Here is a 25155-nt window from a genome sequence, read left to right on the forward strand (position 1 = left end):
GCGCGAGCGCGTCACGCTTATTCTCGACCAGTTAATATTCAATTTCACGGGGTTCACGGTAGAATTTTTCGAAAAATTCTGTCAGTCTCACGCGTGCCACGCCGCAAAGGGCGCCTTTGCGCTGAGCGAACACGTTCGCCGCACCGCCCGAGCGTTTAGAAACTACGTTTATACTTCCGGGCTGCGAGAATTCTTCGACAGTTGGAATCGCGCCGTCCGCAAAATTTACGCGTCCGGTAACCATTGTGAATCATGCTTCCCGAACGACGGAAGGAGAAAGGTGGGCGGAAAAATGTAAAGGGAGGAAAAAGAACGAGCGCGCGAACGGCCGGAGCAGAAAGGGAGGGATAAAAACGGATTTAAAGTCGGAGTTTACTCACCTGTGCGAGCCGCGATTTAACGGAGCCACTGAATGACATGATAATTCCGCGGGTGAAAAAAGGGGCTAAAGGTAGAAGAAAGCGAAATCCGCGCGAAAGAATTCAGCAAGTCGACGACACGCCGAACGGACGAATTGAGATTTAATTTTACACCGGGCGAGATTCGTTTACAACCTATGCGATTCCGTGCGAAGCTTCGAGTACAGCCCCGGGGGAACAGAATTTAAATCTGGAACACGCGATTTCAGTGACGCGCTTCTTCCTCCGTTCCCGCCGGAATCCCGCGACTTTGTAATTTCGCGTTTCATTGATCAAGGAAGAAAGCGAGGAGCGACGGATTAAGATACTTCGACGATGAAAACTCTGAAGACGATGAAAGATGCGACTAAAAAATTGACAATAAAACGCTTTCGTTTATTCAGTAGCTCTAACGTTAATAATTTTGGAAACTGATTGGAAGTACGATTATTCGTGCCGAATGAGAATTGAACAGAATCAACGAAGCACCGAGAAATAGATTTTTCTAAGAATATATGTACTTCGAGAAGCGGTAAAAGTGGCTTGAAAATGGGGACGCTGGGCCGAAAAATCGCTCTTATCTCCCGAAAGCCATTTCGGATCGCTAAAAAATTCATAGAGATTTCCTGGACGTAGGACCTCAGCAGGCGGTACGATTTTTCGAGCCTGTCGGTGGACAAATGGTGAAAAGGACAGGCTGTATGGCACACGTACACACACACGTAGCCCTCGGTCCACAGCAGACGTGAACGTTTTCGCGCGCGCGTCCGCTCGTGCTGGCAAACAAAACGGTAGAGAGACACAATACGGGCGCTCAGGATTAGGTTTACTTTGCCCCGAGAAGTGGAAACCTGCAGCGGGAGCCACGTAATTGAAGGATAGGACCATCGAAGCAACCGGTTATTTCTCTAGGTAAACAGGCGAAGAGAAACGGGCAGCCGGTCGGGCGTGCAAAATGAAATATCGTGGAACTTAACGGCGCCGATCCCCCTGTTCTTGCAATCCCGGCTGTCCTCGGCTCGATCCGTACAAATAATACCTTTACATTCTGGAGAATGCGGACGTTTCTGTGTACCGGAGAAACCATACCCGGAAATCGTTCGTCTGGAAAGCCGGCGAGTGCGCCAACTGGGAATTCGAGAAGAAATTAACACCGCGAATGCCGGTGATTCTTTCCTCGGAGATACTTAGCTTTTAGTGTCGGAAAGAAAGGAGTCCGGTAGAGATCATATTTATATTAATGTCCTTTTTATTTACTCCAACTGGAGAATATCAAATAAAAATTGTCTTACCTCAATCCTATCTAGCTCTATGGTGAACGGTAAATTATATTATACAGAAATGGTATTTCCTATATATTATAAATAAATCAATAAAATGACATTTCTAGATTTATTCGTATCAAATGATATCGATGGAACTCGTACGAAAATTACTGTACTGAACCATCCAAATTTCCTTAAACATAATCTTCAGCCTTTCAACCTCATCCGTAAACGATTCTATTCCCACAATGTAAAAAACGCAGAGAAATCGAAACGACGACAAATTACACAGTATTCCCCGATATTAAATATCGACAGTCGGTTCGAGATTTTCTAAGAATCACAGAACCGGCGAAGAAATTAATCCTCGCCCCCTATCAAAACCATTTCTTCTCACGCTTGTTTGTTCCCGGCGCCGAGGTAACACTCCGCTGAGCGACGCTGAGGAATTCGTGCCTTGCGGGGTGGACAATAAAAAAAACTCCATCGGAAAGGAGTGGTTAGAATCGGGGGGTGGGCTCAAGGGTAGTCCAATAGGTCAATTTTTCTTCGTTAATTCTCCGCGGCGTGAGTAATTGCTACTCACGCTCGGAAGAGCCATTTGTACTTAGAGAGGAGAAAGGCGAGAAGGTGTGAGAAACGTTTTATTAATCGAACCGGTCGGGAATTTCTGTTTCAGAAGGTCGGCTGCGACTTGCGGGTCGGCAGCAACAAAAACACGGACGCGTGCGGCGTGTGCGGCGGAAATGGATCGAGCTGCCAATCGCGGTACTCGTGGAGTTTGGAATCGATATCCGCTTGCTCGAAATCATGCGGCGGAGGTTAGTGGTGGTTACCAAGTTCATTTACTCGAGGCTGCCCGGTTTCTCGCGCTGCGCCGGTCCATTTACATCGGCATCGGGAGCAATGAATTCTAATGAGCTTCGCGCCCGCGAAATCGTTAAACGCCAAGCCCTACTCCGACTGGCCAAATTAATACTGACTACTTAATTCATCTCTCAGCCACGTATCGGGCTGTTGCGCTCGAGATTGCCCTTTCCAACTGGAAGCCCCTAAGAATGTCTCTTCTGATCGACCTTTGATGTAAATGTCAGAAATTTCATCGAGCCTTAATGCATTTTCATTGTTTCAGAAACAAAGGTTTTATAAATGAAACCATAGCAACTAATTCAAAGTAACATTTCATCTATTTTACAATGATTGACTTCTATGAAATGAACTTTCTCAAAATACTTACATCGTTTCAATAAAGAAACTACAGAAATACCGGTAGCTTTTAAGCAGTAACCCTTTGCGTTCGTACATCAAAACTCAATGTCCAATCTAATACGTTATTTCATCGATATTCAATTTACTTTTACATCCCGGTCATGCAGTATACACGGTTTCATTGGTTCACGTAACAAATCACAGAAGTACCATACGAAACCATAGACAACAACGACGACCGCAAACAGTTAACTGACGAGTCACCGGAAAAGCGGGCCGAATTGCCGATGAACGTCCGCAAGGGGTCCCGATCCCGATCGTAAAGTGAATTCAGCGGTTCTGCCGTCAGGTATCAAGCTGGCGATGGCGGTGTGCAAGAGCACGGAGCCAGACGAGACCGTCGTGGACGACAGCTATTGCGATCCGGACAGCCGACCGGAGAAGACCCGGATTCCGTGCAACACGCACCTCTGCACTGCGAAGTGAGTACTTTCTGACAAACGGAACACCGCGTGCAGGCTCACGTCAAAGAACGTTAAACTAGGCGGCAACGGCGCCGCGTCGAACTCGAGCGGACGGGCATATGGGCCGCGGAATACGGGCGCCGTTTGACGGATCGCCAGCGGATTTTTGCACGCATCATCGCGTGGCAAAAACCGCGACGAGCGGGGGGGGATGCGACGCGACGCTTGTGCCCTGCGATCGCCGCTCATTTCTCCGGAGTCATCGGGAACGGATGAACCCTCCCCTTGTTTTCGATGATGTCAGCTGCCGGCATTATCGTTCCTCATCGCCGGGAAAAGCTCCGAGTTCGCGCGGAATTTTTGCCCCGCGCCGACAAATCGGTCGGTTCATATATTTTTCATTCGACCCTCTTCTTTCCGATGAACACGTAGCGATGACCGTCTCGGATCGGTGAAGATGAATGTCGTTCGCCGTCGAGGGTGGTCCGAGATATTCAAAAGCCCCTTCTTGTGTATTCTCTCGCGGGAAGATGAACGCGAAGGACGCGCACGGTTACTCCAGCTGTTTTTACGATGACATAGTACTCGTTAACTACGAATGCATTAGATATTGACAGGAAGGGGACGAAGCTGAATATTTGAACCGCTTCCCCTGCAATATCGTGTCAGCCTCGCGATGAAGACTTCAAATAGAATTGAACGAATATAAATGTCAATCCATTCTTCCCAGCTCGAATTGAATATTAATTTTCTATTATTATAGAGTTGGTATAGAGCTTTCCTCTTTTCCGTTAACCAGAAAATAACTCTGTTGAGCGCAACTGTGAAAGAAATCATAGGGCAAGAGGTTAAAATAAATTCCTGCGACGTGTCGCGATGTATCGATCATTCTGAAACGGTGAATTAGTAATCTTCACTGAAATATCGTGCATTCGAGCGCGTCGTTTATAAAAAGATGCACTGCAATTAATGAGAAGCCGCCCGATCGGGAGTACGGAGAAACTTCCGCGGAAAAGCCGGTGGGCTAGTTAGAGAAGCGAGCCGGGAACGAGATGTAACATCCGCGATCATGGGAACGATCGATCCCGGGTAATTTCAGTAAACCAACTTTCTCAAGAACGGCCGGATACGAACCCAGCCGCGTTTCGATATTCACCGAGCGATTCACGCGGGCAAAGTGTTCGCAATCGGTGCTTTCCACAGACGCGCCGGAGAAAACGGGTGGCGGAGGGGGAAGGAGCTGGAGGTCTGCCGGGTGGATGGGGGTAGAGTGTATCTCCGTGGAAAGGACCGGGGCTTGTTTTTCCAGGTCTCTTTCAGAAAGAGGCCCGCCGGGCTTTTGCTCTTTCCCTCTCGTTCCCTCGACTAATGGCCGTTCAGTCCGCTTGAAAGCTCCGGCCCATCGTTCCCGGCGAGTATTGCGAGTCCACACGGCCACCGTATCCATTTCTGCGCGGGGTTCCAGCACACGGAAACCCGCATCTATACCCGTACACCGAACATTGTACGCCCCGGCCTCTCTTTCCCTCTCTGTACGTCTGTCTTTCTATCTGTTTGTCTGTCGGTTCGCCGGTGTGCGCGCCCGTGTGCGTGCGAGCGCATGTGTGCACCGGCTGTGCGCGCCTTGTCTAACAATAATCGGGGCTGCTTGCTTTGTCCGCGGCCGCGCGAGGAAATTGGTCAGAGAAGATTGGCCGGCATTAATCCCAAAAGTGGGAATTCCGATTTCCAACGATATCGGGAAATACGGGAGCCACCGAGGACCACGCGATGCACACGCCGTCCGAGTCGGACACACGGCGCCGTACGTAAAATCGAAGCGTCCCGATTCCCCGACGCCATTAGAAAAAACGAAGTTAATGATGTTGTCGCCGGTGATTTGAATGCTTCCGCTGGCTCTGTCCCCCGCGGAGCGAGCGGAGTTCTCGTGCGCACGCTTCCGAATCGTACTGTAATCTCGAAGCGAATGAAAGACACTTTTATAGTAGGAACGACCTTTATGAAATGACTATGCAGTAAATTGACTGGCTTGTAATATCTTGCGAAAATCGTGGAAGCATGTTTCATGAAAATTTCAAGCGATTTTCAAGCAATATATAGGTCATTTTTACCTATGTGTTTCGTAGATACCTATAGCACGGGATCGATAAATGTTGAAACTTTCACGGTACGTGAAATATATTTAAATTGAATTTCCACGAGTATGAGATTTCCATGTAGCGGCCGTATTACCGATTATAATTGGATACGATTTGAAATCGGTTTCAATAATAATAATCTAAATTGAAGTGGATAAATAACTTATGATATGAAAATTATATTATGTTGTGACGTATGTTACAGAAATGTGTAATACCGTATTATAGGGACTGCACTGCGTTGTTATAAAATAGAAGCGCCATATTGAATTCAATTTATCATTAATAAGTCTGAAATTTGTTTCTTCGGAGAAGTAAATACTAATTTTGGACGCAAAATCAGTCGTACAGTGATCTCAGCCGAACGCTCTACCTACACTTTCCAAAGTTCACGGTATACGCATGTTTTATTCAGCCACGCGAAGATAAACTGACGTCTTGCTCGCCAGTTGAAACACTATCCTCAATAATTCAGATGACGAAAAATGACAACCAATCGCTGCTCGTTCCGGGATAATCAATAAACTCCGCTCGGCAGTCGGGGCGTTAATTACGCGGCTTTAAGTGACGTTTCCGCGAATTCAACGCATTCTAAGCTTCGCCGTCGAACAAACGTCTCCGACCTCGTGGATCGATATTCTTATCGGCGCTAATTACAACCGTACATTTTTATCGGAACCTCCCGCGCTCTCGCGAGTCCTCGTTACACCCCGCAAAAAACAACCGGACGGCGAAGGGGGTTGCAACCGTGTCGCTCATCGCGCGTGCATCAACGCTCCGTGTCGCGCTTTGTACCGCGCATTTTTCACGTTTTATTCGACACAACGTTGATTCGCCGTATCAAAACAGGAGGCACGGAAACCGCACGCCGCCATGTTGAACATTCGGCGTGCGATCTTCCCTTGACTTCTCCGCGACGATTTTAAACGCTCCTAGGAAACCACCCCCGAAGCCGCACGATCGAATTTCCTGATCCCCCATAGAAGAATATCGAATCCGCGACACCGCGAGTCGGAAACGAAAAATCTCGACTCGTCGGACAAATCCGAGAATTCCGGTCGCAGTTTTTCACGGGAAAAATGTGGCGTCGCTATATCCACGGCACGCCGTACCGGCCGAGCATTTTCGAACGCGGCAAGGCAAACATTATTTAAAAAAAGCAATTCCGTTATACACAGCGTTTTACTCGACCGCGTCGCGCGAAATATTTTCATGATGGGGCTGCCGATTTTTTGCACGCTAACGCGCGGTAAAAGCGCTTCCATTTCCGCGCGGGGTCGACGGGGAAGGAACGGAATCTCGTTTGATATTGAAATGTTCGATACACGGGAAACGTTTTAACCGGCGAAATCGAGTTACACCTCGCGCGCGCGCGGGGATTATTATTCCGTTTGCTCGCCTCTCCTTCGATCATCGTGCCCCGTTAATTACCCCCGAGTCGCGTGTCCCAATCGATTATGCTCGCGAGGCTTCCTTGTCTCCGCTTTTCGTGTTCCTCGTGCGCCGTGACGGTGAGCTCGCGCCCGAACCGCTGTTCGCCGGAATAAAATAGAGGATGGCGGTCGTACACTGTTTCCAGTCGTTCTCCGCCGTGCGAAGGGGAAAAAAAAAATTATGTCCGTCGGTGTGCCGCGGAATGACGTGCCAGCCATAAAGTCGTGCCACGGGGAGGAGCCGTGGAAGAGAGAGGAAACGGGGAAAAGGGAAGGAGAAGATCGGCGAATGTATCGCCGGATCCTCCGGGGCTGCTCCTGAAAAAGTTATTTAACGGAATCCCACGACTTTTACGTTTGCCCGGAATGCGAATTCACGGCTGCGGAACGACTCCCTGTTTCACCAGATGATGCTTGTTGTTGTGCCTCGCCGGTCGAAATTACGACCGCTGCAAGGAGGGACCAAGACAGTTTATACCCCGCGCCCACGGAATATGCTTTTGTTCTTGCCTCGCGGCTCACATAACACAGAAATTCGCGGCAATTTATGACGAACTGGATTCTCCGGGTCGAAGATTCGAAAAAAAGGACAGAGGGGAAGGAGAAAGAAGAATTTGAAAGGAGAACGTTGCGAAACTTCGCGGGTATGCGGAGGTCGCCTGGTTAGGCCGTATTTTATCCTTTTGCTGTCGGAACGTAGACCACGAACGTAGAAACACAATGTATTGTGGTCTTTCTAGTTTGATAGTCGCATTTAAATGTCGATGACTCGTTGCGGCGTGACGGGATCGAGCCTGTCGTTTTGTTGGGAAATCAGGAATCGATGTAGTTGTTTGGTGGTTGTTCGGGAGGTTTTAGTGTTTTTCTGAAGCTGATCAGGGCACCTTGATGTCCTTGGTTGATTTGCGCGTTTTATGAATCCTTGGTGTCCATGGAGTCTTTCTTTGTTTCGGGAAGAGTGAGAAGTAATCGACTCGTTCGTTTCTGAACGAAGATCGAAATACTTTTGAAAAATATATAATCGTCGATAATATTATTGAAATATCGAGTTTGCAAAATCCTTAGAATTGAACACAGAATGTAGTGAAAAGATCCCTTAAATCGTCAATGGACCTAGCGATGAAAAATATTCATTGGAAGTATCACTTCATCAAACATTCAATTCTTCCAATACGACTAAACAAGGTCCAGCATTCAACTCTGTCAGTTTGAGTAAAAGAACGAACTTCGTGGATGCTATAAAATCTGCTATATAACAGCTAATACACCTTGCCCCGGTGCATTTTAAATGCAGATATATCTTCGTAAAATAGATAGATACATTTTGATTTATACATGCCCGCGGTACGGAAGAGCTCAAGGTAAATCCGTACTGTTAAATTTATGTTTCCGTGATCCATAACGAGGAATAAAATTTCACATAAGATAATCTGAAACATTAAACAAGTAGAATCACTTGCAATATTAAGAAAATTTCCAATTCTACAGACCCAAACTTCCAAAAATATAATCAGAATAACGGAATTATGATAGTAAATAATTTTTACATGCAAGTATTATAAACATCGTTACACTTATATTCTATACTCTTCGCATCAGGTGCATTCTGTAGAATTTTGCACTTTCAATTTTCCCATAAACCCATAAAAATCCGCAGCCTAGTAATTATAGGTCTACGACTATCCAGGCCAATCTAGAATGTTCGGTAACCCCATCCGTAACGCGAAAGTTCGCGCGGAGGATCCGTTCCCGATAAAAGCGGTAACGATCGGCCGGAATAACGAGAAGGAAGAGGGAAAACGTCCCGAGGATATTTTTTCGCAGAAACAATCTTAGCTCCCGGAACGATACAGTCTGTTCTTTGTCCGGATAAAGGAAAGGGGTGGAACGCGAAGGGGGGTGAGTGGTATAGGGGGATAAAAAGCGGCGCTTTAAAGCTCGCTCCCCGATGAGAATCGTTCGCCGGACGAACAGACACTACGTCGACGACGCAGCTCGGACAAAAAAATACTCGCCGCGAACCATTCTGGCTGGATATACAGCCCTGCCTGGAAACGTGGCACGTCGTTGAGACGTACATAGGGACCTGTCCCTTTGTGATCGAAATTATGGTTCGACGTCCGCGAACAGCTCGGCGATCCGATCCGACAAGAGGTTCATTCACAGAGAATTTATGTCTTGCCGGGCATCTTTGAAATCGAGAAACACCGTGTATTGATCGAATCGGTGACAGGGATACACGGGTTTAAATAATTGTGGCTGTAATAGAATTGTCGGGGAAAGTAAGTGTCGATCGATGTATAGATTTCATTAGAGGAACATTGAATTAGATTGAGTTTTACGATACTGCGTCGGATGGAGATTAGAATTTTACGATATTACTATTATTCAGTTTCTCTGTTTTGAGGAATCTTGCAATCTTCTTTTATTTCTCCGCATTCGAGCACAATGTGATCAAAGAACTTTTAACCCTTTGCGCTAAAGAGGTGACTCTCGGTCACCATTTGATTTGATATAACAAAGTTACGAAGTGTTATTGTTGAAGTTAAAGCATTGACCATGCTTGTACCGTTTTTTGGAAAACCCCTTCCTTACATAGTTCTAACTGTACGCCCGTCTTGTAACCACCGATTTCTACCAATAGTTTCTTCACCGTTTAATATCTCTGTATAAATATAACTATTACTCTGATATACTTTACGCGTGTATTATTTCATTTCACGTAACCCCTTAACAGTTATGTATAATATTAAGTTTCGTAACGCATCAATATGTGAGTTTTATGTAAAATAGCCGTGTTTCTTAATTTACTTTTTCTCATTAGTTCGTTTCAAATAGTGCCGTCTATGTCTCATCGGAAAGTGTCGAATATTTCTAGTGAAATGCTTCCGAGTGTAAAGGGTTAATTTAAAAACGAACCTCACAGCCGGCATTAATCAGTCATTTCCAAGCAAGTTCTATATTAGATACTTCAATAGCTTCCAGAAATAGAAACATTTAGATTGAATGAAGGTAACTCGAAGCTCGCACTTACATTTCCGCAGAAAATTGTAACGCGATACCGCCGCGAGGCGGATGGCCGACGTAACCGAGTACCGGGGATCCAGAAATTCGTCTGGATTAAATCGGAACGGTGGTTTCGGTTTGTTTCGCGGTGAACAAAGAGCGTTCCTGGGGATAATTTATGAGGATTCAGTGAAGTACGCGTCTCCCATTGTCCCGCGGTCGTCCTTTAACATTATTATATGCGCTCGGCGGGCGAAAACTTCACTGTACTTCGATGACGCACGTAGCCAGGAACTCGTGGGTGAACGCAGCGCCCAACCGGAATCTCGAGTGGCTCCGGTTGCTCGAACTCTCGTTTAACTTTCCGCAAGATGCGAGTCACCAATTTTCCTCTTTGCCCCTGAGACCACGTGAGGATGCCTCCTCCAAAACAGAGCTCTCCTTAAACGCGAGTACCGGGGACCGATAATTAACAAGATTCCCATGGTTGCTATCCGCGCAGAATATACAAGAAGGAGCACTTAACTGGCCGGCGATAATGAATTCCTTCGTCGGGATGATATTGATTTACTCCAATCACATTATCCCCGTTCGAATTAAATTATCGAACGTCTCGCGCGATCATTCGGCCTTCCGACGGAGTATCTTTAGACGCGCGCTTCTAATTTCACATTGACAAGCAAGTATGATGTGAACCTTTAATCAAGAATTTATTACATTGAATAATGAATCGCTAGAAAATTCTGTATTTATAGCAATTGAAACATGTAATTTCGATTTGTGTTGCATATACACCAAAATATACCATTGATAAGTATGAAAGAAATTTTCACGGAAGTATCGAAAAGAATTCGAAAATATTGAGTACAAAGAATGTTCAACAACCTAAACAGCATTCAATCGAGAAGAATTATGATCAGAACGCAATCAAAATGTATTCGTAGTACCAAAAGTTAAGGGACGAACTAAATACCGATCGACAGACGCAAGATTACTCCGCGACAATTGCGATAATTGGATCATGAATAATTGAACGGTGGCAGGTAGTTCGTTAATTACGTATACTCGGGTTGCAAAACCGAAGGGCCTGCATCGATCGGAGCCGTTCGACGTTTAAAAATCTGGACGTCGCGGTAGAGGCGATTGGAACGTTCGACGTTCGAGGAGCGGCGCGGCGAAGGGGGGGATTCGCGGGCGGTTAATAAATCACCGGTGGAGTGGGCCTCGTCAACGTTAAATTGGTGCTAATTGCCACGGCCGAGAATTTAGTTTAATTTGGTTCGGCGAGGCCGTGCAAGTGGTCGGCGTTTCAGCCATCCCACAAGAGGGACGAGATTCCTAAACCGCCGCCTACCCGCAACTGTGTATTAAGCCACTAAATACTTCAGCGGCCATTATTCCATGTCGCGCAAGGGATACACCCCCAATTAAATTCTATTATCCGCCTTCCGGCAGATTTGACGGTTAATCTTGCGATCCTGGATGGCCCGCTGTATCGATCGGCGCCGGCAACCGCGCGCCGCGGTCGATTACAAAGCGCCGCGGCGTGTGTAACGTGTCAACGTCGGTGGCATTATTCTTGTAATTAACGGTAAACGTTCAATCGACCGGCGTGAATCTTCGGGTCAACAGGGAAGGGAAATTAGACGTGCCGTGACACGAAAAGATTCTCTAAACACGCGGTAATCGATCGGAACGACCGAGCAATCGGTTCTCTTCCGATTAAAATTGCCAGCCGAATCCATCCCCGATCGTCCATTTCGATAATTTGACTCTCGTTGCGAACGTTTTAATTACCCCAGCGACGATAATACGTAAAGCGACATTAATTTCGCTTCGTTCAATTCCGCTCACCGTTGGGCGTAATTTATTTAATTGCTAATTTCCAATATTCCGCGTGTCTTTGCGCGCCTGCTCGAATCGTAAAAATTAGATAAAGAATGATCGCGAAGAGTAAGATCGTACGACAATGCGTTCGATAATAGAATCACGGTTTCAAGGCAAGAGAGAATGTAATTATACGGATTAGCTTTACGCGTCACAGTGTTTTGGACGACAATTTCAATTATTCGCACGTGACAGTCCCGGACAAACAGCTGTCCAACAAACCCGGCGATTAGTCCCCCGTTCCGTGGCCTCAGTAAATCATGCAGGGGCTAATGTCTGCCGCCTCGAAGACACGTAACAGCCACTTGCGCGACATATTCCCAGGCAAGTCCTGGACCACCGATTCGGCAATTAATCGCGCGGCCTGGATCCGGTTCCGAATAACACCAGAAGTAATCCCGCACCCACTCTGAAACGTTCAAGCTACGCGTTCTGGCGGTTGACAGTGAACGACTACGATTTCCGCCGAGTTTCATTCATAATTCATTCCGCTCTCGATTTCTACCTGTCCCACTTTTTAAAAGCGTAACAATCGACCTTAATTATCCGCCGGAACAAATGATCGTCGAGAACAACGGGTGTTCCGTCGAACGGCGAGCGTTCGTCGGGCCTTTCGCTGTTTTCTACTGCCATTATGGCTGGCCCGCACGGCGCTCGCGTAACGTCAGGGAAAAATGAAGGGTCACGGGAACATCTGTGCTCGCGCTATACGGCGACAAAGAACGTTGGTTGTCGAGCGGTGTATCGACTGAAACTTGCTGAGTCAACTGTGACGCGATCGACGGATCTGTCCTACGACTCGGGAACATTTTCGCAAACTCACGATGCACCGGAAATTGAAAAAGTCCGAGTCGATTAGCTCGATTTAAGTTCGTGAAGTTTCGCTGCTGCTTCCGCGCAATTTTCGTAGGGCTCGCTCGAGACGTTAGGACTTTCACCGTATAAAATATACATGACGCGCAAAATGCAGTATCAAGTTATACAATTGAATCGTGTTATTACGTTTTAAGTGTTTACGTTGCTGAACGCTGGCACTTCATGTTGTATTATTTATGATATGGAAATAGTTTTAAATAATTATCGTTTAGTAGTTTGAATTAGAGTAATCCGATTTGGCTGGAGAATCGTTGCGATCCTTGCAACAATTAACGTATTGATCGGTGGAAATTCCTTAATTGGAATGAACATTCCCCTAAGAGAGAATTTCAATAAATATCGTGTACTACGAGCCGCTTTGATCGATAATTGCTTTTGTAGTGAAGTTGTACGCCCGCTTTGTCGCCAACGGCTATCCTAGATTTCGAACGAGGTGTCAAAGACGACTTCCGCTCGACCGGGAACTCCGGCGGGAAAGGATTAATTTTAATTCTTGCGCCGAACGATACGGAACGCCTGCAAGAAAATGTTTGATCCGTACTTCCAAGAGAAGGAAAGCGTTCCAGAAATATTAAAAATCGTCACCGGCAGACGATTACAACGTCTGCAACGGTCGCGCGACTCTCCCTCGTACTCACGCCGAGAGAAGTATTCATTTTTCGTGAAAAAGCATGCAAATATTAGGATTACCGTGGGCATATATGAATGTTAACTCTCGGATCCCCCACGCCTTCTCACGGAACCGTCACGTTAATAACTTTTTATCGAATCGCGTGATTCCTCGTACGTAGAAACGAGGGTTTCGTGTAATATCTTAAGCTCCCTGCAAACAGCCAACGTTTTGTTTCGTTTTCTGCAGCGTAGTGAAACAAGAAATACGTTCGACCAACACTGTTGCGACTGTTGGATCCAATTAAAAATCCTATGTTTCTTATATTTATTCCAATGTAACCGTACTCTTACCGATCTGCAATGTTTCTTATTTCTCAAGCATCGATAAGACTCGTTCGCCACGTAACCTTCATAGAATTCATTAGAAGCGGACCGAAAGCCACCGCGGAATCGAATAGTGACGAGCACGAAGAACGATCGAGCTACGAAGATGAAGAACAAAGAACGTACCTACGCACAACAAGATCATACGCGACGCGTAAAATAATCTCCGCGCAATTTCCGCGGCCGGGGGTCAGAGACGGTTATTCCCCCGAAGATATGAAAGCGGCGGGTCGCGCACAGCCGCCGCCATTACGTAACATCGTGGCGGGCTGCCACCAAACGAAAACGCTGTTATCGCGCCGCGTCTCAATTGATTCTTTTTACCTTTTCTAGATGGGTAGCCGGCGAATGGAGTATGTGCAGCGCGAGCTGCGGCGGAGGATCCAGGACCAGAGCCATTTTCTGCACGGAGGAGAACGGCAATGAGACTACAAAGGTAAATAAGGGGCGGAATAGAGATAATTTAAATACGCGAAATCCCTTTATATTAAATTCCCGGATTTCGGCCCCGAGACCCCGTCCCACTTCGCGCACTGTTCCGTGAAAAACAGCGCAGTGTTTTCCGACTCCTCCGCCGTGCAACGCCGGGAAAGGTAGAAACGAAGAATATCCTCTTATAAATTGCGCGTCCGTGTTTTATTTTATCGTCCCCGCAGCTCTCGGTGTAAGAAGATCCCGATACGATTCCACCGAAAGCTTATTTTTATTCATCCCGTCGGAGGGGGATTTATCGCTCCGCGGATCGTATTCACCCGCCTGGACCGCAACGGTCGCCGGACACGGAGGTAACGAGAATGTAATCGAAATTCCTTCGTGTTTATCGCGCCGGTATTTCGCATCGAGACGCGGCGTTGCAGTTTTACGGTTCATAATTCGGTACCGATCCCGTCCAACGGCTAATATGAATCCCGACGGAACTCACCCCCGCAGCGGTGACGACGGTTATACGCGGACATAAATAGGTTAATAATTTCCTTCATCTTTGAAGGTTCACGAGGCCCTCTAAGAGATACCTACGCGTCCATCCATCCATCCATCCATCCACCCATCCATCCGTCCATTCGGTGTCTACGACAGCCCCGCTAAATCCCCACGAACCCTAACCCAGTTCGGTTCGTTTAAACTGGAAGGGCCGCCCGCGGTTCTGTGTCAACCACCGTAAAATCCTCTCATCCGAGACCCGGCGAGCGCCTAGAGTACACACCCACACACACATACGTTTGCGCCAGCGCGTATACCGGAAATATGTATGCACGTGCAGGTGCATGTATAGTTGGAGGTACAGGGCGCTGCGAGGATTTTCCGTCCACCCCCCCCCCACCCGCCCGACGACTTTGGGTCTACCCGCGACACGAAAAACGGCTAGACTGCGCACTCCGCCTGGTAATAAAGGGTGTAACGCGTCTAGCGATGTCTCGTCGACCGTACGATTGCTCAGCGAACGTGAGATAAATTAGGTTTATTCAGGGATCTGTGAGAAATGTTGACGACCTCGGTGATGAAGATACGGGCGAGATATTAACTTCGTCTTCAACCTACTGCGTTGTAAATCGAGTTGCTTTTCTTTGAAAAAAAATCGATATGAATGTTGATTGATTTCCTGATTACTAGACAATCTGAGAATAGACGTAAAATAAGGGTTAACCCTGTGCACTCGAGAGGCGACTCTCAGTCGCCGTTCGATTTAACAAAATTATAAAATGAAAAATTCAATATAAAATGTTGAATAAGCTATTGACACATGAAACAGAAACAATTCTGCCCCATAATTTATGCAAAATGTTCCTTTATGTAATTTGCGAATAATATTGTTAATATTTCGTCAGAAAATAATGAATGTGTAATGAAAAATATCGTCGAGTGCAGAGGGTTAAACCGAAATGACTTTGTAAATAGAGTATAGTAAGACAAGTATGGATTTGTACACTATTATCTAAAAAATTCTCTAAGCTAATTGAAGGTTGCACAGAGAGGACTCTTTGAAGTTCGTAATAGAGGATATCTAACCTTACATCGAGTCAATCGAATCCATAATTCGGAGCACAATCGGGAATAGTAGACCGGCAGAAATATAAACCCACAAAAAGGTGGCGAACAGATCTAATGTATACCCAACGAAGCCACTCGCCGCCAAGATGAATGTCGCGAGAGCTTTAAATCCTTGTCGTTACAGCTGCCCGACCACAAGTGCAGCGGGATGCACAAGCCCCGCAACCAGGAGAGCTGCAACACCATCTCCTGCCCCATGTGGGAGACCAATAAATGGAGCGAGGTGAGTACAAGGGAATCTCGGGGTGCCGGAACTACGACCCTTACGCGAGCCATGAACATGCAAAACGGGGACGAGGAGTTACCATGGTACAGATAGACGAGAGTCGTTCGCTTGATGCAGGAATTTAGGGCTTTACGAGACGCCACGGGGAAAGGAGTATTTATTGCCGTCTAGTGCGTCGGTGTCTCTGTCCGTCCCTCTCGCCTCCTCTCCGCGAGCGCGGAGGTTAAGGGTAGCTATATTTATTATCGTTTCGGATGAGTCCTCCACCTCGTAGTCGCTAAATCGTAGGAATCATGAACTCGTTTCTCACCGGAGTCTCTCGAGAGGATCGTCTTTGGTTACGGTTCGCCGGAGCGTCGAATGAATCCTTTTTTTCCTTTTCGTTTCGCGTTCCCCCGCCGCGAGGAACGTTTTCCGCGGCGTTGATCTTGCGCACGTCGAAGGTTGCACGTCGAGCCGGGAAATTGATCACTTCTACAGCCACGGGACCGCCTGGATCACGCGATTTCCGTGTTGGATAAACACGAGACGGTAATTCGTATCCGAGCGAAGTTAAGGGAGTTACACGGGAGTAACCGGGACTTTTTGTCTCTTAAAGGGGCGTTAACGTGTTCGGGGCGGATGAGCGTGTTACGTTTCTCTATCCAGTTATACGTGTCTATTCGTATCAGGAAATCCGATTTCCTACGGGAACAGTAAACAGTTCTGGGCTCCGATTGTTGCAAAGGGAAATGAAACTCGTTCCAGAATTTGCTTTGCGCCAGCTGGCTGTTTTGCTATCACGCTTTGCCGCGGTTAATGTCGACACGGCCACTTCGAGCGATCGTTCCACTTTGGTTCTTTGACCGCCGGTGAATTTTTGGACCCCGGAATTAGTCGAAGCGAAACCTATCGGCGGGGAGCAATGTAAAAATGCAGGGATGCGTTCGAGCGAGGAAACGGGGGCGAAGACGGTCGCGACATTTGCAAGTTTTGATGAATGAATTATAAAATAATCGAATATGCCGGGTGCCGGTTTCGTTTTCCTCGTGGAAGTTCGAGTGGAAACGCGAAGCTGGGATTCTCCGGTCCAACATTTTCTTCCTTCTTTCGCGAAACGTCTGATATCCGGCAAGAATGGAGATATTGGCGTTGAGGAAAATTTAAACTGACGTACCGGAAAGACCGACAACGAGTCGAACATCGGTACGCATACAGAACTCCGGGGCGAACTCGAAGAATCGAGTAATTCAACGAGCTTCCCCCGTGTCCCGTGAAAAGGGAGCGAGTTTCCAAGTCGAAGTATCTGCGCGAAAGGAACTTCTTCTTGCTGCTTTTAATACCAGCCAAGAAAGAAACTGGTATACAGCAGTCGTAGGAAAAGAAGAAAAGACAGTGTACCGTTCATAATCGATGAACCAAATCAGGCGAAACTCCATCTCCCTTATTATTATGGTTTCCTTTCATTCGGCAAGAAAAGTTGAACAATCAACGAGGTAAATTCAAATTACTTTACATCATCGAACGATTGTTATAGAATCACTTTTAACCCTCAAATATTCAATTTAACTTTCAACCCCCTTTTAACGCTTACGTGGAGTGTTTCAAGCAATTGAAACCTAAGAATATTCAGTTCTCTCACTACACTAATCCATATTCACAAGATAAAGCCGCGAAACAAGAACTTATTACAAATAAAAACACAGGAGTTTCGTATTTCACATTTCATCGTCGCATCCCGGAAACATTCCCGAAAGATCAAGACTCGTGCTCAATTTCCAAGCAAATTTAATGAAAGCAATCGCGCATCTCTCGCGCCTTCCCAGCGGTAAGCGAGCTCTTAATTCGCTCAAACGTTCTCGCCCCTCTCTGACGGCATTAGCGCTTCCGGAAAGCGCCGCGTCGCCGGAAGCCAAGCGAGTCGAAACGGCTGCCACACCCGAGGGTCTCGACCTCCGGTAAAATTTGTCGAAATCGGATTTTCGGCGAAACCGGGGAACTCAACCGAGCGTGCGGCTGCTACTTTGGCGTGCGCGTGAATAACGAACGCGGAAAAGGCGTCGCAATGCGTCCCGGCGCGTAAAACCGCGCGAGAAACAGAATTTTCAGCGCGGGCACGGGGGATTCGCGTCTTTGCCAGCTTCCGGCGATAACGCGCGCCGCGGTTACACTTGTTTCATCCCCGGCCTCTTCGCGGAGCGCGAAATCTCTTCGCTCGTCCTTCTTCGCCGATCCACCCTCGTCGCTCCTCTTTGAGGACGTAACGGGCCGCATCAACCGCTGACATCAAACAGGACGATTTTCTCGTCAAACAACCCCCACCTTCGTCCGCGCTCATCGTCGCTTTACCACGGCCTCGTTCCGCCAGCAGGCGTCTCTTCTCGGATGCTTCCACCTTCCGCGAAAAAAAAAGCGGACACGCCTCCTCCTGGAAAGGAGGAGCTCGAAGGACGAAAAAATTTGTAGTCCTCGAGCGACGCTTCCGGGTTCAGCGGAAAAACACGAAGGAAGAGAGCGTGCATGACGCGAGGGACTGTCGGAGGGTCTTGAATTATTTAGGGCAATTTGCGAGTGAAAGAGGACACATTACTTCGTTTATGCTTCAGGATTACACTTCGCGGAACCGTGGACGAATTCGTTCTTTGTCCGCTCTTCGTTCGTGAATAGGGAATTGTTCCTCGTGTTCAGAGTGGTAAGGAAGCTTTGTCCGAGAGCGGGATGCAGAATGTTTTGTGTTACGTTGTGATTACGTTTCGGCCTGTATCATCCGTTTCTAAGAAATCCGCGAACTAAACTCGTGTGGAATAAGCATGGAAATATGAAATACGAAGAATGTAGTTTACAAGAAAAACATCAAAGGGATTCAGCTTCAAAGTTTGAAATAGTCTGATGTAGAACGTGTTAACCTACCGTGCGAGACGTACACATTCGGCGAACGTACATTCGAGGAATCATATTTTATTAACCAACGACCGTCAACACCGGTACGTTCTTCGTGAAAAAAGTACAAGCCTGTGAAATTTTGAAACGGTCGCGGGAGTTGCTTCTTAAAACGACGTCAGGGTCGTAGTTTCTTTTGCGCAAATGTAACAATCGAGTCTCTCGCAAAAATTCATTTACCGTATTAAAAAGAATCCACAAAAATACCAAACAAGGACACCGAACATCTCGGAATCCGAGGCAAATTACTAATGCAATGCGTACACCAGCACGTCGTAGAACGCAGGACGGAGAGAAACCGCAGGATCTCCAGTCAAAAGAGGCAATTCCGAGGCGTTCGAGGAGTACGTTTCGCGCGAGTGTAAGACAAACGGTCGGTCCTAAAGGGGAAAAAATACAGCCGTGATAAGAGGGCGTGTGTTCCGGGGAAAGAAAGGGATGGAGGGGCGCGATGAGGAGAGGACGGCAGGAGAGTGCATTCTCGCGGAAAATGCCTCGCGTCGGCCGCTCGACGAGAGAATTCACCGTTGCCGATTGCATTCGCCCGCAGCCGGCGTGGCATTCAATGAGCCAGCTCGCTCCCGCTCGACTAGCGCGATCCGAAAGAGGAGTGCAAATCGATTCGGGACGGGGGCATCAAGAGGCTCGCCGCCAAGTGCGTCTCGCCGTCGCGGTCTAGTCGCGCCGCGTGTCCGCGTTTTCCGCGCGGTTCGTGCGCGGCGACAAATGCGATTCAGATACAGAGTGGAAACGGCCATTGTGCGCGGTACGGCGAGAGAGGGTGGCTCGAACGACTCCGCGGCGCCTGTGGGAGCCGCGGGGGCTCGTTTTGGCACCGATGCTCGATGACCGACTCTCCACGTCGTGCCATTTCTTGTACAACCCCTTCCTCCCCCGCAGCCTCGCCCTCGCACGACAACCGTGTCCCGAAAAGCAGCGCGATATCTGCTGGAACCGTTCCAGACATTTGGTCGCGGGGACGTCCGATTCCGTGCGTTTATGGAAATTTAAATCCACTCGAGACCCCCTCCCCCGGACGTTCCGCTTTTCGTTCTTTGACCGAATGGATAAATAGAATTTGCGGTGTACGGAGGTATGTCCTGGATTCTCCGATAGCTCTCGAGTTACTCGCGAGGTTACTTATGCAGTTTTTACTGTACGAACTGTTTGCGACTGTGTTAGATATTGATAGTTTCGTTCAGAAAATTTTCAAGGGGTTCGTTGATCCTTTTCAATTTTTCCTTTCGGAAAAGACGGATAGAGTATACACGTAAACAGCTAACCGAGACCGAACAACACAGAGTACATAAGATCTCTAAAAAATTCAAACCTCGCTTTACATCCCACCGCAAATTTCCCCAACCGTGTTCCCCGACCGGAAGTAAATGTAATTTGATGAACCCGCGGAAAGGAAGTCGCTGAATTTTCAGCCGCAGAGAGACCGTGTGCACCCCAAACGCGGAACAAATATCGAGCTACTTTATTTCCTCCGCGGAAGACATCCTCGGAGGTAAACGTCGTTATTAATGGTACACGCGTATACAGCGTCATCGCGACGTTTCGCGGGTGTCGGCGCGCAGCGTTCCGTAAAAAGTTTCGCTCGCTGTTTACGCGTGTTCCTGCAGCAGCGACGGCTTCAGGGGAGCGTGACGCGATTGGGCGCCGTACTGTTTCGACGAAGGAAATTAAAGTAACTCGCTCGCGGGTCCCGGCGACGACGTTCCGTTTATATTCAGACGGAAAGAGAGAGAGATGCTAAGAGCAGGAGAGACAGAGAGACGAACCGGGGAGAACGCGGAGGAAAGTTTCTGGAGGGAACAATAAAATTTTACGGCATCGTATCTCAACGCGCTCGAGGGCCGAGAGGAACGCGCGGCTCTACCGAACGCAACGAGCTGCGGAAAAGTGAGGTCCCGCGGCTCCGGGATGCTTCTTGCTGACGCGCCCTCGAAACGCTGCGAATAACGGGGCAATAAGAGGCGCAAACAGACGCAACAATAAGAGACAAGTTGTGTACCAGACGATCACACCCCGTTCCCACCTCGAGGAGGGGAACTTCGGAACCGGTACGGCGCGCGGGAAAAGTCACCTCGAAAGGAGATTCCCTCGCCTCGCGGAATCGGCCTCTCGCCCGCCGGTTATGCGTTATTCATGAGACACCGGCGAAACGCGCGCCCGCACATCCCCGGATACCGTATTTATTACTGTTACTCCCCGACACGTGAAAAAGGCGAGGGCAATATTTCGATCGACACCGGACTCGTAATGCGTCCACGCGATCACGCGTCCGCCTCGCCTCGGAATATCGCCGTATCCCGCCGCGTATATCCTCGATCTCGCGGCCGGTAAAGATCCCACGTGGGAGAGAGGAAGAAAGAAACAAAGAAAGCGGAGGGGGGCCGAAGGAAACCGTAGGTCGCAAATTGAAAGTTAAATTTTGTTTGCTTTCCTCGCCCGCTGGGAGATTACCCACGCTAGAGCCACTCGCGACCCGTTTCCGCCGCGACCCGCTTGAAATTCAGTTAATTTAATCCCGGAGCTGAGAGTTGTTCGGATTTGCTTGAAAGAACTAGCCACGGTTATAGTCGATCGGTTGCTTGTTCGTTTTAATTGTGGGTCGCTTTTAGGAAGTCCGCCGCTGAATAAGAGGAAAAAAGTAATTGAACGAACGGAGTTTGCTTTGAAACTTCTTCCAAGGAGAATGAAATTCACGTGGAACGGGGAGAAATTCGGTCGAAGGTTTTTGCAGCGCGATAGAAGGTTCCGAGCGTTCTTCTGCTCGTCCTTATCGGGTCCAATGACAATGGCGGTAAACAGGGTGCTCTCGGGGGCGACGCGAAAAATATCCACGGTCACGTGTAAACGAAAGTATACACGCGGTGTGATTTACGGCTCATCTCATGCTTGATCGATACACAATGGCCGGCGCTCCGGCCCGACGAAGGGAACGACGCGGGGAGCTGCCGGGGGCGAGGAAATGGCGTCGGTATCCTTTTGCCAGCGATACATAAAGGCCAGAGCCTCTTATGCCCGTCAGCACGGTAATGATTTCATCCGTGGCTGTGCGCGAGGGGCGCGAGGGGTGCGAGCCGCCCCCGGAAGACAGGAATTGATAGATTTCTCTCTTTTGTGAGCTCGGGAGCCATGCAAATATTGAACTGAAAGCACAGGGCTCCTTAAAGCACTACCATGATATCGGACCTCCTCCTCGAGGAAGGGGCTGGATTCTTGAGGAAGGCGCTGCGTGGCGAGGAAGGGTCCGGGGAACATCAGGGAGGACGATCGGGTCGGAGGAAAGTTGGAAAACAAGGGGAAAAAGACGTATCGGTAGATGAAGCAAAAACAAAGTGAGGCTAAAAAGGGTTGTAGCGAGGGAAGCCGAGGAGAACTCTGTTTGGCTGAGGAAGCGTGCATTACGGTGTTCATGAATTTTCATTACTTTATCGTCGACCCGATAACGCAATGTTCCTGATAGCTTTAATACTTGATCGACTCGCCCAACAATCGTTCTAAATATTTCAAACCGAACTAGGAGCATCTTTCAGGATCCATAGGAAAAGATTCGAAGAACACAACGGCGGATTTGATTAAGAAAATACGATCAATGACGTGTGATTCGACTCGATCCACGGCGTTCGAGGTATTAAGAGGAAACAACAATTCACGAGGAAACAGTCGATATTTAATAAAAAAGAAGAAAAAAACAACAATCACTTCCGCGAAATCGTAATGAAACCGTTCCACAGTGTATCTCAAATTTATGGATCGTCCCGGAGTTTTGTGACCGGCCGTGCGCGGGTAGTAGACATAAAACGCCGAGAACGGAATGGGTTAAACAAGAAGAAGCTGAAAAGGTGAGGAGAAGCAAAAGGAGGAAAGTAAAAAAAAGAAGGAGGGAGAAAAAAGAGAGGAAGGTGATCGAGCTGAGAGGTGAAACGGGGACAGAAGCAAACACCGTTTGAGGGGGTTGGGGTTGTCGGAGCGGCGGAGGCGGCGGGAGAGAGCGAGAAAGAGGTTGGTGGGGCAGAGACGGCGAAAGAGAGGGCGGAGTGCCTAAGTCGAGCGGGTTTCCGCTTTTCCGTTCATGTCACCTTTCCACCTTCGACGTCTTGAACGATAGCTCCGGCATCCTGGGGCTTTTTGTTCATCGTTTTTCCCCGCTCGTGCTCGCCTCTAAACCGCTCAACCCGCTCCCCGGGTTCTCTTAGCTTTCCTCTCCGATCAAGCGGACTTTATTCTGACTGAGAGAAGTTTGAGGCCACGGGTATGCCTCGAACGAGACGCTTCGGTGTTCCAGCGCGCTGGAAATGGCGTGGCGCCTGCCACTTGAGATTCGGCTTCGATTCGCCGCGACGTAAAAGCGAATGCGACCCACCCGATCCGCGAATAGAAACAGGCCGTGCCGATACGGAGGACCGGCCGAAGTCGCGTCACGAGGATCTAATCAATTCCGTCGAACTGCAGGGAGAAGACTACACGAGCGTTTTACACGCGGCGTTCCACGAACGAGAACTTAGTTGCATTAACGCTTTGAGCGCTGTGAACATTTACTGGGGTAAATATATAAGTAGAATATACGCCTTTCTTAGCATTATTCGATTTAGTAACATCGAGGACTTACAGTTACAACTTAATTACACCTTGATGGATTAACAGAGTCCATTGGTTTTCGGATTGCAAGCCAGGGGAAGAATGTTCTATATTCGTGCGAAACGGTTTGGCCGGAAGTATTCGGTATTCAAAGAGTTAAAATAGACTGGTTTTAGTTGAAAACATTCGTGTAGTCCCGACCTATGAATTCATCGTGCTTTCGTCGATAACCACGCGCAGCGGCGAATTTAACCGGAGAGAACGGTATTGGTGTCCGAAATCTCGCGACTATAAAGAAAAACTCAAGAATCGGAGTCTCCATGAATCGGAAACGATCAACAGAAGCAATTACCCCTGGTCTTCCGTGACGGGAAGCGAAAAAGTCGAGCGCTGAGATTCGTTTCCGGATTTACAACGTTCCGGGAATTCGTTCGATGTTTCCACGTGTCACGCCCAGTGTTCGCGAGACCCAGACACTCAGACCGGTAATGAAGCACCGGAAGTTGAAAAACACGGTCTGGATTTCTAAGCTTATTTTTCACAATCATATTTTCGTAGTGATATTGGAGTGTATAATATTGATAAAAGTTAACTTATTGTTTGCTGTTTGATAAATTACTGCTGCGTGTTGAAGAATGGTAGAAAATATTGATAAGATAATGGAGGTTTTCAAGGATTTTCATCTTTTGTCTTTACTCGCTTTAGACTCGAATTTTGTTTAAATCATTTAAACGTTTCCTCCTTTTCGTCGTATTTATTTCCATTCTTTTTCAACTTCTACGGCCGTAGCTCGTTGCAATAACGATTTTCAAAGTCTCAAGTTGCCCCAGAAGCAGAATAGAACCTCGCAAATACCACTTGGTATATTGAAATTAGATTCTACGGTTACATTACGAGAGTTTACTGTTCCGACATTCTGCCTCTCCCTCGCGTTACTTCGCTCGTCCTATTTCTATGGACTTTATCCTGCCAGGAAAGTATTAACTCGAGCCATAGCCTCTTTCGTTCCTCCCAAGGTATATTTCGAGTCGAGTTGATCACATTCGTTTGAACAAGTGTTTGACAATTATTCAACGTCGTTAACCGCTCTATTTCCAAGATACTCCGAACAGTAGCCTTGACGATACCCGCGAGAAAGAAAACATCATTACTTATTACCAAGTCGCTTTCATAAGTCTTTTAAACGAACAAAACATTAATCATCCATGGTACAATAGTTCCTCTCTTCGAATTAATTAATCAATGCTCTGTTCATAGATATAGCTCGATTCATCAAGACTCGTTCCAAAAAAGCACGCGCAACGTACGAAGTTATCAGTAGCATAATAATAGTTACACAAAAAACGATCGTGGTTGCGAAACTAATCACGTCTAAATTCAAAGGCTCCTCCCACTTTTCTCCAACGGACTTTCTCAAAACCTGCGAACATTATTAATCCTCTGAGAACCAGCGGGGAATTATGCTTCGCAACGGTGTCTATTAAACGTGTCCGCGATTATGAAAGATTGAACGAAAATGATTAACATTAAAAGGATTCAGGGGGAAACCGTGTCAGCGAACAATTTGAATAACAGCCTTGCGAATTTCCGATGCTGCGAATGTATTAATCGTTCGTGTCTTATTAAAAGAGAACGGCGTGAAAGGAATCCGATGTTCCCGGGCCTGTGAAATAGGAAGAGCCCTTAATTATTTCAGCCG

General features: G+C 47.6%; 1 protein-coding gene across 7 annotated transcripts in view; it reads left to right on the forward strand.

The window, feature by feature from the left end:
• Window positions 1–25155, forward strand: part of nolo (ADAMTS-like no long nerve cord) — a 275704-nt gene that overhangs the window by 236173 nt on the left and 14376 nt on the right. For 4 of the 7 annotated variants that reach the window (XM_076374403.1, XM_076374407.1, XM_076374405.1 and 1 more), the window contains exons 6-9: window positions 2343–2484; window positions 3207–3354; window positions 14006–14108; window positions 15846–15944. In XM_076374403.1, the coding sequence (XP_076230518.1) occupies window positions 2343–2484; window positions 3207–3354; window positions 14006–14108; window positions 15846–15944 (492 nt within the window). The remainder of the gene's footprint in view (window positions 1–2342; window positions 2485–3206; window positions 3355–14005; window positions 14109–15845; window positions 15945–25155) is intronic. The other 3 variants (XM_031976550.2, XM_031976551.2, XM_076374406.1) reach the window with 2 other exon arrangements.

Source organism: Nomia melanderi, chromosome 2 (assembly GCF_051020985.1).
Source record: "Nomia melanderi isolate GNS246 chromosome 2, iyNomMela1, whole genome shotgun sequence".
Classification (NCBI taxonomy): domain Eukaryota; kingdom Metazoa; phylum Arthropoda; class Insecta; order Hymenoptera; family Halictidae; genus Nomia; species Nomia melanderi.